Source organism: Marmota flaviventris, chromosome 4 (assembly GCF_047511675.1).
Source record: "Marmota flaviventris isolate mMarFla1 chromosome 4, mMarFla1.hap1, whole genome shotgun sequence".
NCBI classification, from domain to species: Eukaryota; Metazoa; Chordata; class Mammalia; order Rodentia; family Sciuridae; genus Marmota; species Marmota flaviventris.
The window spans coordinates 67,493,585-67,512,620 of NC_092501.1; the positions used below are offsets into that span (position 1 = coordinate 67,493,585).

Consider the following 19,036-nt stretch of genomic DNA (forward strand, 5'->3'; position numbering starts at 1 on the left):
GCTTTTATTTAGTTCAACCCCATGATGTTGTTTTTTGCTTTGGCAACAAAATCTTTGATTAAATATTTTATTAAACATCTGGTAGCAATCATTTTAATTTTCATAATTTTAAAACTCTGGATGAACCTGGGAGATATTATGTTATGTGAAATAATTCAGGCATGGAAAGAGAAATAGAACTCATGTGTGGAATCTAAAAAATTGAATTCATAGACATTGAGTATAATGATGACTATGATACAAAATTCCAGTTAAGTAAGGAGAAGAAATAAGTTTAAGAGGTCTGCTGTACAACATAGTGACTAGATTTTTAAAAATTGCTGATCAATCAGGTTTTATTGTTGTCACCACAAAATGATGTATATTTGAAGTATAGATATGTTAATTAGCTTTGTTTAAACAATACACAATGCATACACATTTTAAAAGATGTTGTAATAAGTACATATATATATATATATATATATATATATATATATATATACATATATATGTGTGTATGTGTGTGTGTGTATACATACTCACACAATTTTCATTTGTCAAATAAATAGAAGCAAAAAAACCTAAAAGCATAGCTACATAAGAATGAGTGATGACAACAGGGAAGGAAGATGGCGGCGAGGGGAGTTCATTGCCCCCGTGTGCTGCTTCACTGTGTGGGAGTATGACAAGTCAGGACGGCTAAAGGATATCTTGTTAGTAATTTCCAGCAATAGTGGGGTGCTCCGGAACCTGGAGGAAGGATTTCCATCACACAAGGATCGGCTACGGGGACTCAAACGCGAGAGGTTTGTCGCACGGAGGGTAACACTACTTATTCAGCAAATCGCCCCGCGGCTAGAGTCTGCAGCGCGCGCTAGGAAACGAGGAGATAGCGACGCAGGGATACAGCGCTGCAGTTTCTGCCAGCCGAGCAAGCACCGTACTCAGGGCTGAATTCTGGGTTCGAGACGGGGGAAGGAAGTGGTCCATCTCGGTTCTCCACACCGGTCAGACCACAGAGGAGGCCAGCAGCCACCATGTGGGAAAGCTGACGTCACCATCCCTGTTTTCGACTGACCGCAGCTCATTCAGCCATAGATCAGGTAATTTCAGGCTGCAATTTGCCTGCGGCTTGCAGACAGATTGCTAGGGTTCAGTGCCTGGGTGCTTCTTAGAACCTGATCTTATCAGAGCGAACACCGAGCGCGGGGCGGCCGAGTTCCGGCTCCCGGAACCGTCCCGGAACCGCCCTGGCCCAGGGCTGCGGAGCCTGCGGAGGCTGCTTCTTGGACCCTGCTCCTATCAGAGCATACACCAAGCACTAAGCGGCCGAATTCCGGCTCCCGGAACTGAGCCCGCGGGGACTGCTTCTTGGAGCCTACACTTATAGGAGCTTACACCGAGCACGGAGCGGCCAAGTTCCGGCTCCAGGAACTTCCCTGGCCCGGGGCTAGGAGCCCGCGGAAACTGCTTCTCGGTCCGGGTCCTGCTGAGGGCCGGTCAGGACTCACCCGTTGCTTTGGTTGCCCGGCAAGGGGAACGAAATGCTGCCATTTACATAGGATACCAACATGGCAGAGATCTGATGTCATCAGAAAGTGGCGGAGGAGAGAACTTCATCAATACCAGCGGCGACATAAACAGTTGGTCTCCTGGTAGGGGGGGTGAGGCACAGACACCCGAGTCTCCTCAATTTGTCGTCGAGCCAGAGGGGAGGAGCCGGGCCGCCACCAGCGCCCGGAGCAGGCCCAGCGGCTCGCCAGCGTGGTGACCTCGTGACCCCAATTGGAGAGGGGGCGGAGCGGAGCCGCCACCTGCACCCGCAAGGTGGGCAGACCCGCGACCCAGTGGTACATGGGCGTGGTAGGAGGGGCAGGGCAGAGCTGCCGTTCGCGCGGGCAAGGTAAACAGACCTGTGACAGCCTGGCGGGTCAGGCCCAGTGGCCTGCCAGTGTGGTACACACGTCACCCCAACTGGAGTAGGGGCAGAGCAGATCCTTCTCCCACGCCCGGATCAGGCCCTGCCGGTGTGGTGGTCACGTGACCCCAATTGGAGTGGGGGCGGAGCGGAACCGCCACCCGTGCCCGCAGGGTGAGCAGACCTGTGACCAACCTGCAGATAAGGCCCAGGGGTCCGCAGGCATGGTAGGAGGGGCAGGGCAGATCTGCCGCCCGCGCCTCCAAGGTAGGCAGACCTGCAATAGACCGGCGGATCAGGCCCAGGAGCCTGCCAGCGTGGTACACACACCACCCTAATTGGAGTAGGGGCAGAGCAGAGTCGCCGCCCTTGCCAGGAACAGGCCCAGCGTCCTGCAGGCGGGGTAGTCACGACACCCCAATTGGAGTACGGGCAGAGCAGAGCCTCCACCCGTGCCCGAAAGGTGGGCAGATCTGCGACCGAAAAGCAGGACAGGCCCAGTGGCCTGCCGGTACGACAGACATGTCACCCCATTTGGAGTAGGGGCAGAGTAGAGCCGCCGCCCGCACCTGCAGGGTAGGCAAACCTGTAACCGACTGGCGGATCAGGCCCGGTGGCCTGCCGGCGTGGTACACTCGTCACCCCAATTGGAGTAGGGGCAGAACAGAGCCGCCGCAAGCGCCCAGAACAGGCCCAGTGACCTGCCAGCGTGGTAGCCACGACACCCCAATTGGAATAAGGAGAGAGCAGAGCCGCCGCCCGCGCCTGCAGGAAAGATACGCAAGCAGTATGAAAAGACAAGGAAAGAAAGGACCACAAGCAATGCAGGTCAACTCATCTTTAGAAGAGGTAACAGCTGCAGCAGATGGAATGTCAGATAAAGAATTCAGGATATACATGCTTCAGATGATCTGGGGTATCAAGGAAGACATTAAACAGCAAAATCAGACAATGAAAGATCACTTCGACAATGAATTATGCAAACAAATCCAGGAAGCAAAGGATCAACTATACAGGGAGATAGAGGTTATAAAAAACAAACAAACAGAAATCCTAGAAATGCAGGAAGCAAGAAACCAACTTAAAAACTCAATGGAGAATACTACCAGCAGAGTAGAACACTTAGAAGATAGAACATCAGACAATGAAGACAAAGTAATTCAACTGGAAAAGAACATAGACAGTTCAACAAGACTGTTAAGAAACCATGAGCAGAACATCCAAGAAATATGGGATAACATTAAGAGACCAAACTTAAGAGTCATTGGGATACAGGAAGGTACAGAGCTCCAAACCAAAGGAATGAGCAGTCTATTCAATGAAATAACACGAGAAAACTTCCCAGACTTGAAGAATGAGACAGAATCCCAAATCCTAGAAGCCTACAGGACGCCGAATGTGCAAAATCATAAGAGATCCACACCTAGACAGATTATAATGAAGATGCCCAACATACAGAATAAGTAGAGAATTTTAAAAGCTACAAGAGAAAGGAAGCAGATTACATTTAGGGGTAAGCCAATCAGGATAACAGCTGATCTTTCAACACAGACTCTGAAAGCTAGAAGATCCTGGAATAACATATTTCAAACACTGAAAGAAAATGGGTTCCAACCAAGAATTGTGTATCCAGCGAAATTAAGCTTCAGGATGGAAGATGAAATTAAAACCTTCCACGATAAACAAAAGTTAAAAGAATTTGCAGCTAGAAAACCATCTCTTCTAAACATCCTCGCCAAAGCATTACAGGAAGAGGAAATGGAAAATAACAATGAAAACCAACAGTGGGAGGTAGGACAGTAAAGGGGGGGAAAATAATCAAAGAGGAAAACAAACCATGTTTAGTAACAGAAATAAACAAATATGGCTGGAAGAACAACCCATATCTCAATAATAACCCTAAATGTTAGTGGCTTAAACTCACCAATTAAGAGACACAGACTAGTATAATGGATCACAAAACAAGACCCAACAATATGCTGCCTACAGGAGACGCATTTGATAGGAAAAGACATACATAGGCTGAAGGTGAAAGGTTGGGAAAAATCATATCACTCATATGGACTTCGGAAACAAGCAGGAGTGTCCATACTCATATCAAATAAAATAGATTTCAAGCCAAAGTTAATCAAAAGGGATAAAGAGGGACACTACATACTGCTTAAGGGAACCATACACCAACAAGACATAACAATCATAAATATTTATGCCCATAACAATGGTGCAGCTATGTTCGTCAAACAAACTCTTCTCAAGTTCAAGAGTCTAATAGACCACCATACCATAATCATGGGAGACTTCAACACACCTCTCTCGCCACTGGACAGATCTTCCAAACAAAAGTTGAATAAGGAAACTATAGAACTCAATAACGCTATTAATAACCTAGACCTAATTGACATATATAGAGTATACCACCCAACATCAAGCAGTTACACTTTTTTCTCAGCAGCACATGGATCCTTCTCATAAATAGATCATATATTATGTCACAGGGCAACTCTTAGACAATATAATGGAGTAGAGATAATACCATGCATCTTATCTGATCATAATGGAATGAAACTGAAAATCAACGATAAAAGAAGGAAGGAAAAAGCATACATCACTTGGAGAATGAACAATAGGTTACTGAATGATCAATGGGTTATAGAAGACATCAAGGAGGAAATTAAAAAATTCTTAGAGATAAATGAAAACACAGACACAACATATCGGAATCTATGGGACACATTGAAAGCAGTTCTAAGAGGAAAATTCATTGCTTGGAGTTCATTCCTTAAAAAAAGAAAAAACCAACAAATAAATGATCTCATACTTCATCTCAAAATCCTTGAAAAAGAAGAGCAAAACAACAGCAAAAGAAGTAGAAGGCAAGAAATAATTAAAATCAGAGCTGAAATTAATGAAATCGAAACAAAAGAAACAATTGAAAAAATTGACAAAACTAAAAGTTGGTTCTTTGAAAAAATAAACAAAATCGGCAGACCCTTAGCGATGCTAGCGAAGAGAAGAAGAGAGAGAACTCAAATTACTAGCATACGGGATGAAAAAGGCAATATCACAACAGACACTTCAGAAATACAGAAGATAATCAAAAACTATTTTGAATCCTTATACTCCAATAAATTAGAAGATAGTGAAGGCATCGATAAATTTCTTAAGTCATATGATCTGCCCAGATTGAGTCAGGAGGATATAGAAAACCTAAACAGACCAATATCAATTGAGGAAATAGAAGAAACCATAAAAAGACTACCAACTAAGAAAAGCCCAGGACCGGATGGGTATACAGCAGAGTTTTACAAAACCTTTAAAGAGGAACTAATACCAATACTTTTCAAGCTACTTCAGGAAATAGAAAAGGAGGAGAACTTCCAAATTCATTCTATGAGGCCAACATTACCCTGATACCTAAACCAGACAAAGACACTTCAAAGAAAGAAAACTACAGACCAATATCTCTAATGAACCTAGATGCAAAAATCCTCAATAAAATTCTGGTGAATCGGATACAAAAACATATCAAAAAAATTGTACACCATGATCAAGTAGGATTCATCCCTGGGATGCAAGGCTGGTTCAATATACGGAAATAAATAAATGTTATTCACCACATCAATAGACTTAAAAATAAGAACCATATGATCATCTCGATAGATGCGGAAAAAGCATTCGACAAAGTACAGCATCCCTTTATGTTCAAAACTCTAGAAAAACTAGGGATAACAGGAACATACCTCAATATTGTAAAAGCAATCTATGCTAAGCCTCAGGCTAGCATCATTCTGAATGGAGAAAAACTGAAGGCATTCCCTCTAAAATCTGGAACAAGACAGGGATGCCCTCTCTCTCCACTTCTGTTCAACATAGTTCTCGAAACACTGGCCAGAGCAATTAGACAGACAAAAGAAATTAAAGGCATAAAAATAGGAAAAGAAGAACTTAAATTATCACTATTTGCAGATGATATGATTCTATACCTAGCAGACCCAAAAGGGTCTACAAAGAAACTATTAGAGCTAATAAATGAATTCAGCAAAGTGGCAGGATATAAAATCAACACCCATAAATCAAAGGCATTCCTGTATATCAGCGACAAATCCTCTGAAATGGAAATGAAGAAAACCACTCCATTCACAATATCTTCAAAAAAAATAAAATACTTGGGAATCAACCTAACAAAAGAGGTGAAAGACTTATACAATGAAAACTACAGAATCCTAAAGAGAGAAATAGAAGAAGATCTTAGAAGATGGAAAAATATACCCTGTTCATGGATAGGCAGAACTAACATCATCAAAATGGCGATATTACCAAAAGTTCTCTATAGGTTTAATGCAATGCCAATCAAAATCCCAATGGCATTTCTTGTAGAAATAGAGAAAGCAATCATGAAATTCATATGGAAAAATAAAAGACCCAGAATAGCAAAAACAATGCTAAGCAGGAAGTGTGAATCAGGCGGTATAGCGATACCAGACTTCAAACTATACTACAGAGCAATAGTAACAAAAACAGCATGGTACTGGTACCAAAACAGGCGGGTGGGCCAATGGTACAGAATAGAGGACACAGAAACCAATCCACAAAACTACAACTATCTTATATTTAATAAAGGGGCTAAAAGCATGCTATGGAGGAAGGATAGCATCTTCAACAAATGGTGCTGGGAAAACTGGAAATCCATATGCAACAAAATGAAACTGAATCCCTTTCTCTCGCCATGCACAAAAGTGAATTCAAAATGGATCAAGGAGCTTGATATCAAATCAGAGACGCGCCGTCTGATAGAAGAAAAAGTTGGCTACGATCTACAGTCGGTGGGGTCGGGCTCCAAATTCCTCAATAGGACACCCATAGCACAAAAGTTAATAACTAGAATCAACAAATGGGACTTACTCAAACTAAAAAGTTTTTTCTCAGCAAAAGAAACAATAAGAGAGGTAAATAGGGAGCCTACACCCTGGGAACAAATCTTTACTCCTCACACTTCAGATAGAGCCCTAATATCCAGAGTATACAAAGAACTCAAAAAATTAGACAATAAGAGAACAAACAACCCAATCAACAAATGGGCCAAGGACCTGAACAGACACTTCTCAGAGGAGGACATACAGTCAATCAACAAGTACATGAAAAAATGCTCAACATCTCTAGCTGTCAGATAAATGCAAATCAAAACCACCCTAAGATACCATCTCACTCCAGTAAGATTGTCAGCCATTATGAAGTCAAACAACAACAAGTGCTGGCGAGGATGTGGGGGAAAGGGTACACTTGTACATTGCTGGTGGGACTGCAGATTGGTGCAGCCAATTTGGAAAGCAGTATGGAGATTTCTTGGAAAGCTGGGAATGGAGCCACCATTTGACCCAGCTATTCCCCTTCTTGGTCTATTCCCTAAAGACCTAAAAAGAGCATGCTACAGGGACACTGCTACATCGATGTTCATAGCAGCACAGTTCACAATAGCAAGACTGTGGAACCAACCTAGATGCCCTTCAATAGACGAATGGATAAAAAAAATGTGGCATTTATACACAATGGAGTATTACTCTGCATTAAAAAATGACAAAATCATAGAATTTACAGGGAAATGGATGGCATTAGAGCAGATTATGCTAAGTGAAGCTAGCCAATCCCTAAAAAACAAATGCCAAATGTCTTCTTTGATATAAGGAGAGTAACTAAGATCAGAGTAGGGACGAAGAGCAGGAGAAGAAGATTAACATGTAACAGGGATTAGAGGTGGGAGGGAAAGGGAGAGAGAAGGGAAATTGCATGGTAATGGAAGGAGACCCTCAAGGTTATACAGTGGAGGAGGTAGAGAGAGAGGAGGGGAGGGGAGGGGAGAGGTGGGGAGGGGGGAGGGTGGAGGATGGGAAAGGCAGCCGATGTGATTCTGCATTCTGTGTATGGGGTGAAGGTGGGAGTTCATAACCCACTTGAATCAAAGTGTGGAATATGATATGTCAATAAATTTGTAATGTTTTGAACAACCCACAATAAAAAATTAAAAAAAAAAAAAGAATGAGTGATTTTTTTTTATAAAAGAGAATGGTATCTTTTCTGACATTTTATGCATTTAAAAATAAATAAAAATGGCAATTTGGAAGCCATTTAGTTAACTTAGAATAATATTATAAATATCCTATTTCCTTATAGCTATGGTTTAGTTCTTTAATCATAGTTATGTTGTTTTTGTAAATAAAAATTTACAAACTAGTGTAGTTGTTAGACCAATAAAAATGTGTTTGGTCCATTCATAGTTTAATTTTATAAAATCTAGTGCCAACTTGAGAATCAATAATTTTCCTATAAAATTAGAATTTTAGATGACCTAGTAATTTTAGCTCCATATTCCATTATGGTAAGAATTTTGTAGTGCTGAGTAGCAGCTATCAAATTAGACAGGGCATTTGTTCACTTTTCCCATCAGACTTGCTTTCCACATTTTCATCTCCTGATTGATCTCTGTAGACATTTGAATTTATAACCCCTAAAAAATGTTAGTAAATTAGATGATCTCTTTCTTCCTTCTTAAAGTATTTTTCCATGAGGGAATCCCATCCAATAATTAACACAACAAACCTAATAAAATTAGGTCTCTGCACTGTAGAAGTACAGAGCTTATGTTTATTGCTAAAATGTGTTCATTTACTGGGACAGCATAATGTATACAGAAGTGTAAAATGCATAAACAAACAAAAAAGGTCACTATAATTTTACTCATAGTGGCAAAGGCTATATTAGGAATGGTATTGTAGTAAGTGATATCAAACTAAGTTGAAACATACTCAACGAGTAATTAATGAGCTAAAACATGAGGAATGGGAAAGGAGAATTGACAAAAATATATTGTACAAAGACAATTTGTAAGAGAAAATAACAGTGATGTTCTGTGGAGATTCTAGGATCTCCACATTAATAGGCCAAATGCCTTACATGGTTTTACATGCCAAAATACATTGTTTTACTATTATTCTTTTAATTTAAAAAAATAGATAAAAAGATGTGACTGTCTTCAACTCCTGTCATAAAATTGTTTCTTATACAACCAATATTAGAAGCCCAGAAGAAATTCATAGCTTCTTCCTCTAAAAGGGCAGTCATTATTATAATTTCTCTTCCCCAAACTTGCCATGTGGATATACTTAACAACCTGGATTTTGGGCTGTCTCTGAAAAGGCTTTTGAAACTAAAATAAAGAAACTTACTTGTATGATTGAAATTCTATCATGTAGATAACTTAATGCTTCAAGGTTTTTCAAGAAATAACAGATGCATTTTCTCCACAGGTATTAAGATGCTAATGGGTATAAATTGGGCCAAATGTGCTTTATTCTGAATCCTTCTATTTCTTTACCTGAAGCAAGGATCAGGAATTTGGAAATTTCAGACATTGTAAGAACTCCTATGTTAGGTTTGCAAGTGTGTTTTTTAAAAATATTTCATTTCTGTGGTTGTAGGCAGATGTCTATTCTCTTCCTTTGTGTTACTAAAGGCTGGTTTTTGTGCTATATACTAGATGTACAACTGACAAAATGAGAATTGAGTTTTTCCTTTCTTTTCCTTTCAGCTCACTCCAGTTGGCACCACGGTATTTACAGGATTTTCAGGAGACAATGGAGCTACTGATATAGATGATGGCCCAAATGGACAGATAGAATATGTTATTCAATACAATCCAGAAGATCCGGTATGTAAATAGCCATACGTGATGAGATTTCACTATAAGGAATAAAATTAACATTTATCCCAGTTGATATTTGTTCTATTTAATATTAGTTAATAGAACCACTTAAATTAACTATTATTATATAAAAATTGACTTATTTACAATATTTGTGTTGTATTTTATCTTTGGCAGTAACTGAACATAAAAGCAAAATGCATTCATAGGCATAATATGCCACCATCTTTACTAAATTTATTTTATATTTGTAGACTCATAATCAGTCTAAGCATTCTAAACAAACCATTGCATATGGTATAACCAACGTGATGCATAGGCTTTATGCAATTTGAAAATTAATGACAATAATGCCACCACAAACCACAAACACACACCAAATACATTGTCAGTTTTGAGAAGACCCTAAAATCCTAGTCCTGCCAACAGTGAAATCTCAGAGCAGAAAACAAAGTCTCTAGCTATAGGCCTTTCTTGTTTTAGGATTTATATTGGTTTTTAGGCCATGGAATCACTCAAATGACATATTAAGCAAAACTAGACAAAATGTGAAATCTTCAAATGAGGCTATAGCTGGAAGTCTTGCCTGCCCTCTGTCTTTCCTCTTGCTATGGCATCTTCGCAGATTACCATGAATTCCCCAAAGCAGAATTAAAACCACTTCTTAAGTGGTTTCTTATTTCATGTTTCTTTCTTGTGTTTACTACTAGGAATATTAAAAGTTTTGAGGTTAACATTATTTTTTACCCTTTATGTTTTTTCATAAGGTTTAACTAAACACACACAGCACACATAAACGAACAAAAACACTGTTGAGCAGGTAGAGTTTAAGAACTCACCAAATATGTCTACTTCACAAATTTATTATCAGAATAAGTTAAAACACAAATGCATCTTCTTGTATTCCCAAAAGCAAGTTGTAGTAGCAAATTTTCTCCATTGCTTTGGAGAAACAACCAGGCTCACAGGTGAAGTGATTTGCCTGGTATATTACACGGCCATTTCTAAGTCTCAAAGCCCAATGTTAGAGGAGCATGCCCTCCACTCTTCCTCTACTGAATTCTAATGAAATATATGTAGTACTGTTGTTAAAAATTCTCAAAACATTTGAAAAATAAGAATTAAATAAAAGGGGGATGGGATGGGCATAGTAGGGCAAAGGGCAGGTTTTGGAGATTTTGTTTCCCTTAAAGGGAACTTCTCAGCATGTTTGAAAGGAAACCAAGAGATGAGGACGTGATGAGAATGTGACAGTGAGCCTTAAGTATGAAGGGTTATACAAGAAATGGAGTGGAAAGGACTGTAGAAACAGCAGAGGAGCAGAGGGCAAGAGAAACACTTTTCCATTAACAGTACAAAAGACAGCTGATTGCACATTCTGTCTGAACCATTCGTCTTGTTTGCTCTTCAGATTTTCTTCTTCTCGGTCTATTCCCTGAGGACCTTAAAAGAGCATACTATAGGGATACTGCCACATCAATGATCATGGCAGCACAATTCACAATAAGTAGACTTTGGAATCAACCCAGATGCCCTTCAATAGATGAATGGATTAAAAAACTGTGGCATTTATACACAATGGAGTATTACGCAGCACTAAAGAATGACAAAATCATGGATTTTGCAGGGAAATGGATGGCATTAGAGCAGATTATGCTAAGTGAAGCTAGCCAATCCTTAAAAAACAAATGCCAAATGTCTTCCTTGATATAAAGAGAGCAACTAAGATCAGAACAGGGAAGAAGAGCATGAGGAAAAGATTAACATTAAACAGAGACGAGTGGGGGGAGAGAAAGGGAGAGAGAAGGGAAACTATGGAAATGGAAGGAGACCCTCATTGTTACACAAAATTACATATAAGAGTTTGTGAGGGGAAAGGGGAAAAAAAAAAAAACAAGGGAGAGAATTAAACAACAGCAGATGGGGTAGAGAGGGAAGATGAGAGGGAAGGGGAGGGGGGATAGTAGGGGATAGGAAAGGTAGCAGAATACAACAGTCACTAATATGGTATTATGTAAAAATGTGGATGTGTTACCGATGTGATTCTGCAACTTGTATTTGGGGTAAAAAATGGGAGTTCATAACCCACTTGAATCAAATGTATGGAAGATGATATGTCATGAGCTGTGTAATGTTTTGAACAACCAATAAAAAAAAAAAATTAAAAAAAAAATAATAATTAATATTGCACGTGTGTGCCATTTTCCAGCTTACATTATATGATGTCATTCCTTAATTCTTATTCCTTAAGCTATATGAAAATTAAGCCATAAAATATAGAATGGTCATAGAATGGTCATTCCATGTATTTGAGGGAAGTGTTTTTTTGCATTGAAAAAAAAAATATTTAAAGCTTAAGTTATAGTTTGAACTAAAAAAAAAAAAAATACTTAGAAACTATCTTCTAGTTTTGTGAAGCTGAAATTCTTTTTTAGCTGTGCAGTAGTCCCTTCTGAATGCTTCCCCCTTTCAGGAATCTCTGGGCTTGAAATCAAACACAATTATGTATCTTTTACTACCTACAGAATAGATAACCAATCAGCCTCATGCAGTTTTAAAATTAGAAGAAGGAAAAATAAATTTTAGCAAGCTAGCACTACTGTCGAAAAAATAAGGTTCTCTGGACATGGTCTTACTTCCATGCGACAAAAGAGTAAGACATCAGGAAAACATTTCACGTGGGTTCTATTGGAGGAGAAAGCATTAATCAAGGCACATTTTTAGACAACCTTCAGCTGTCCTAGATATTTACTGTAAATTCAGTACCAGACTTTTTTCTTATAAGACCTGCAAGAGAAACACTTATTATTTTTATATTTCATATTCTCATAAATCTATAGTAATTTTGTTTATATTAAAAGTAGCATAATGGCTGGGAGTGGTGGTGCTTGCCTGTAATCCCAGCAGCTGAGGAGGCTGAGGCAGGGGGATTGGGAGTTCAAAGCCAGCCTCTGCAAAATCCAGATGCTAAGAAACTCAGTGAGACCCTGTCTCTAAATAAAACACAAAACAGGGCTGAGGATTTGGTTCAGTGGTTGAGTTTTCCTGAGTTCAATCCCCATACTCCCTCCCTGAATAAAAACTAGAATAATGATCTCCTTATTTCTTAATATAAAAGCAAAAGTGCATGTGTAATGAACAAACTATTTAACCTGAATGTGATCATCTCTGGCTTTGGTAAGCACTGATATAATTTCTTTTAAAGTAGTCTCATACTGTATGATAGATAAATGGTAGAAAGAGTAGATCAGCCTGTCTTACTTAAAATTCTGGTCGTTTTCTTTCATCTGATGCTTTGTTGTTCATTACTTAAAGTCACATATTACCTACCCTCTATTTCATTCATCTCACAGATGTTTTGTTTGGCCACAAAATATTGTAAACTATTTTTGAAGTCAATATCTAAACATCATGAAATTTACATTCAAGGGTGGCTTGTTTTCTTCCTTTGAGAAACAGAAACATGTTGACACTGCCCTTGATTTCCAATAACACAGTAATCTGCATTTGTTGAACTTCCATCACTCCTATCACTGAGCCAATATGTATGTATACATCCATACCCCAGTTGCTTCCCTCATTTATATTATCTGCTTCATCCTTGTAGACAGTCGCAAATGCACCTCCTGTCACATAACAATGCAAAATATTAATTAAATTTTCCCATCATTTTAATCAGTGCTTCTAATGAGAGTTCAGTGGAAATTTAATATTTCCTGTACATAATGCACCTTTTTTTTTTCTACTTTTAATTTTTTCATTTCATTGTGTGTGCTTAGCAACTTGACTTTTGCATGATAAGGTGTACTTTTTTAATAATTATTTTTGGGAGAGGGTTGCAGTCTTACTTAAGTTTTTAATCTCTATTTTTTATAAATTAATTATCATTTTTGTGTAATATTTTTATGCCCTTTTCCATCTTCCCCCTGACTGCTTTACATCTAAGACTCTAATTACAGAAAAGGTAGATATTTTGATATTGTTTCACAGCTTCCCAGGGCTCTGTTTAATTATTTTCAATATATTTTTAATCATTTTTCTACAAACTGGATGTTTTCTATTGATTTGTTTTCAAAGTCACACATTGTCTGCCATCTCCATCCTGTTGTCAAATATATGCAGTGGTCTTTTTATTTTATTTTATTTTTTTTAATTTAAGATATTGTGTTCTTTTATTCTAAATTTTCCACATTCTTAGAATTTTCATTTCTTCACAAGCTATAAGATTTTCTTTTTTTTTTTTTTAAATTTATAGTGTATATCATTTTTTCATCTTTTTTACACAGGTAGAGTTATAATATTTGCTTGAATACCCTTGTCTGGGTTTTGTAGTATTGTCTTGTCTCTCTCTTGAAAAATGGAACACATTTACTTCATCACACTGACTTGTTTGGGGACTCTGTCATGGATATTGTGAATGTTATGCAGTGGAGAAACAGTTGAATCTATTTAGTTTCTCTGAAGATTGTGATTATTTCAATGTTGTTTGTTTATTTTTGTATTTCATTTTAACGGACAACTTGGTTGAACTCAAACTGGAAGCTCTTTTACTTGAGTGCAGCTCAAATCTTCATTCAGCAAGTATTATGTTTTTTTATAGTTGATCTGCTTGTAATCGGCCCTACAAAGGTGCAGTTTAGAGAACAGCTAGAGATTGTGACATAGCTTTATCAGTGGAATTTTATTCTATCCCTTGCTAGCTTTCTTCTTTCCAATATTTCCCTACTCAATTACAGTCAACCTTGGTGCATCACCTGATGCTTCAGTCATAAGACTTCAGGCTTCCTATCAGACTTTTATGTGTCTCAACATGGTTCTGAACTTGGCCTTCTCTCTGGGTAACTGCCATAAAACAGGAAACTTAACTCATGTCATCTCTTTTTTCAAGTATCTACTTACTTAAAAAAATATCTGCTTTGGTTTTCTCTCTGAAGATATTAGCTTTTGGTTTTGTTTTGTTTTGTTTTGAGTGGTTGATTGATTTTGATATTCTGTATACCTGTGTTTTTTGTTGAATTATTTGGTCAAGTAGGAGGAGTTAGTTATATAGGAGTAGAATGATTAATGAGTTTCTCTCTTCAATATATCTTTAGAAAACCTAGTGTTTTTACTCATTTTTGCCTTTGAACTATTTTGGCTATCCTAAATAGTACAATAGCAACAATGATAGTAGCATTCCCAAATCTGAATAACAAAAGGGAACATGCATCCATTCCACCTATAACTGGATCTGCAGTGATATGCTGTCAGCTGATGTAGCATATCTACTACTGCAAAACCACAAACACTGAAATTTCAAATCTATTTTAGTCTGTATTCTCTATAGTAAAGGCAAAATTAAAGAAAGTACTAGACCCCGACATGTCTATTAATCTTTTTTATTAAAAAAAAAAGACTAATGTAGGGGATAGGATAATGCTTTTCAATACAAGTGTAACAGGGCTGGGGCCTTTTGGGACACTGAGTGTGAAGATGTCCCTCGTCCTGCTTTTAAAGCTCAATTTTACAATCAATCAAGTCAGATTTCAGACATGTTGCTCAAAGTAGCAGGCATGAGTTTACTGAAGGGATAAGAAAAGGGAAAGGAGACAATCTCAAGGGAAAGAGTGGGTCCTCTCAGAGAGGAAAAGGACAGTGTGCCTCTCCTGCACTCCGGTTTTATCTGGAGTCCTAGAGAAGTTTCCAGAGAGTCCTACCCAGGTTCATCTCTTAACATTTGACTGATAACAGAATGACATCAGATTTTCAAGTTCCCACTGCCATGACAGCTCTGGGTCACTTTGGCCCATGCTGACTGGTTCTAATTGGATTCTTAGCAATAAATTCTTATAAATTTTATGATTAAGAGGAATTGTTCTTATCTCCCTGAGTTTCAGGATCTGGTCTGTGAAGAGTCACAAAAGTCTCTCCCTTTGGTTAACAGGGATTTTTCTTGTTCACATTAGTTTGGGCCTGCATTGCTTCTTCAGACAATGGGCAGTTTGCTGAGGAATGTCATATAGCCTGTTCACTTAAGCCAGCCAGGGTTGCAGGAATATTGCTTCTTGAAAAAGAAAGCATGTGGTGGTAAGCACAGTGGGCCTATTGTTTAGAATTATTCCCTAACCTTGTGTTCCCACAACTCACTTCTGTCTGTCCCCTATCACAAGAATATGGAGGATACGCTCATGCAAATGTGTTTATTGTATAAAGTATCAGAGAAGGAAAAATACAGTATCACTACAATATTATTAAGTTGGAGATTCATCAAAGGTTTTAGCTATCAATAACGAGTACTGTGTGTCATCACAAATCCTTCAGACATGTCCTAGGGAACAGTATGATGTATTGGTTTGCTATATAACAAATTATCAAACATTCAGTAATTTAAAACAACATATTTATTTATTTATTTCCTTACAGTTTCTGTGCCTTCTGCTTAGGCTCTCATAAGATTGTAATCAAGGTGCTGGTGAGATTAATACTCTTAGTGAGGCTCAACTAGAGAATAATCCATTTCCAAGGAAACTCAGTTTGCTGTCAGAATTTATTCATGGCTATACAACATAGGTCCTCACCTTCTTGCTCCTCTTTACTGAATGAAGGCTGGTATGGACTATTACAGGCTGCCCCAAGTTCCTTGCCATAGAGTCTGTGCCTTCATGACTACTAGTGCTTCAAGCCTGCAAAGAAAGTATCTAGAGCAAGTCTGATCACAAGACAGAACTTCATCTAACACGATGTAATCATGGGACCGATAAGTCATCTACTATGCTATATTCTAAAGACTAGAAGCAAGTCAGAGATCCTGCCCACACTTAAGAGGAAGATATCATGCAAAGGTGTGAATTGCTTATCAGGAGTCAGATATGATTGTCACATATACTATAATGCAAATGTTTTTTTCATTTTTTTGCATAACATGTAAACAGAATCTACTTTGAAAAAACATTTTTGACTTTTTTATTTTTAAACTACAAAATAGAAAGGATGAAGGTTCTATTCTGGTATCAGAAAAAGGTAATTTAAGATGGTCATTTGCATTATTAGGGTCTTTCTTATCCTACCTATTTTTTTCTTTATGACAGGACAGACAATTTAGTAGAAAATGTGGTGTAAGGAAGGAGGAGGCATTTTTATTATTCAAAATCATAAAATTTCAAACATAGCCAAATGTTGCAAATTCTTCACCACAACAAAGTTCTTTTATTTAATCCCTGAATAAAATAAGAATAGCTAAACTTGAGCTTTTCTTTTCTTTTGTCTTTTTATTGAAATTCAAATGATCTCTTAAAATAAAGAAAGAGCAAATTTGAGTATAAAGGGCTGCTGAACTGACTGACCCATTTTGAAGCAAAAGCACTTGTGCTATTTACCAAAAACTCCTGATTTTTCTTTCTTTGGAGATATGCCAAGAATGTACTTTTCTTGCTTAGAGGAAATTACTTGCTTTGACTAATAAAATATGAGCTCAGAGAACCAAAGTACAAGTCATATCTCCTCCCACTATATAGGAATTAGAGAAAAACAAATTAAGGTTGTAACTGAAAGCTCGGTCCTTGTCCCCAATGCCAATTAATGCCAATTTAATAATGAGGACACGGTTTTGAGAAAAAAGGAAAATGTTGTTTTATTGCTTTACTAGCAAAGGAGAAACACAGGGGACTCCTGTCCCAAAGGCTGTTATTCTCCCCATTAGGAGGAACAGGGGGATTTTAAAGGAGCTCTTCAAAGGCTACATTCCAGATGTGCTAGGGGGTCCCTGGGTCCCCTGATAGTGTGATAGCATTCACTTGTTAATTTGGGAGATATTCACTTTCTAGATCCCCTGGCAGACATCTCCTTTCTGTGGAGCACAGATAACTCAAAATAATCCTGTTCCCAGCCCCACGGTTAGGAAGCAGGAGAAGGAGACAGGGAAAAGAACACATCTTTAAAAAATAAGCCTCAGAGCATATATTCAGAGCTTATATTCAAAAGGTGAAGTGGACCACTGTTACAAGGTAAGCCATCTATTAGCCTGAATTCTGAATGACAAGAAACAAAGTCTATCTGCTGAAGTGCTAGATGTATAAATATGTGGATTAGGTAAGAAATGAAAATAAGGACCTTTGTTTCTGTAGCATAACCTATTTTTTCTTAACCGATTTATTTAGAAAATAAATGTTAGTAAATGTCTCATAAAATCCTTTAAACATTTGTTAAAGAAAACAATTACTCAATGACATGTGAAAGCATGGTGAAAAAGACTTAATTCAGGAAAATTGCAATAGATATAGAATTACTGCAACCAGTTCTTACAGTGGAGAGAGATTGAACTCAACTCCAAATAAGACATGAGCAAGTGGAATTTGTAGGCAAGGAACAGGGTGATGATCCATGTAATAAATTTTTCTAGGAGAGATTATCAGGGGAAGGGGGGAAAGTTAGACACACTTATCAGGATTCTTGCTAGAACCAAGCAGAAGTGATCACACATGACCTGGAGAATGATGGAAAATTGGGTACCTGATCAAATATCAGATATGGAGGGTGATCAGATATCTAGACTGAGGGGATTCTTGCCCAACTGAGTTAGCAAGGTTATTTGCTAACATTGGATTTTATAAGGAAGTACATGGATGGGCTTGAAAAAAATTTTAAAAACCTGAATAAAGTTTGGCAGAACAAAAAAAATTGTAGTTCTTTCTTATCCAAGGGAAGAAGAGACATTCTTCTTTATAAGTGCATTTTTTCATTCTGTCACCTATTGTTCATTAAGAAACATTTGGATTATTTGTTAGGACATGATACTACAGGATATTTGCTGAGCGAAGAGAGCTACAAACATTTAAATTAGGGGCCTTTAATGTCTATGACATTTATACTATGCTCATCACAGTTGTTGTAAAATATTGTTTTTGATGCCTTTGCCATAATAAATACATTGACTAATTTAATTGTTTAGAAAAAATTGAAAAAAAAAATACTTTTTTGAATTCATCACATGCTTCACAAATCTTGCATTTTTGTGTCTATATTATATATTAAATGAGAAAATGCAAATATAAAAAAGGTATCATTCTGATATTTTAAATTCCATTGTTAGCAAGATTGAAAAAACTTTCTAGAAGTTTTATTGTATTAGTTCTCTTAATCTTCTGCACTTTAAGTATTTTGATCTAAAGTGATTAGGAGGAAAGGGACAACATATCCCGTGTCGCAGTCTCCAGTGAACTAAGGCTACAGCATACCTTTTCTATTAGGAACCACTGCTATCAGAAAAGCACCAAGGTAATAGTGTGCATACACAGCTTCTGTTTTGGAGGCAGTAGAGCAGTTTTTCAGAGGGTGCTAATATCTTTTATCAATGCCTCCTGAGTAGATTGTCCTCTTTTATAGTACACTTAACTCCCTATAGCTTTGAAGGAATTGAGAAAAAATAAACCACAATTTATTTTTTAACATGCAAGCATGTAATA

General features: G+C 37.9%; 1 protein-coding gene across 16 annotated transcripts in view; it reads left to right on the plus strand.

The window, feature by feature from the left end:
- The window catches only part of Pcdh15 (protocadherin related 15), a 746,672-nt gene that overhangs the window by 295,949 nt on the left and 431,687 nt on the right, over positions 1-19,036 (plus strand). For all 16 annotated transcript variants that reach the window (XM_071610757.1, XM_071610756.1, XM_071610753.1 and 13 more), the window contains one exon: positions 9,483-9,602. In XM_071610757.1, the coding sequence (XP_071466858.1) occupies positions 9,483-9,602 (120 nt within the window). The remainder of the gene's footprint in view (positions 1-9,482; positions 9,603-19,036) is intronic.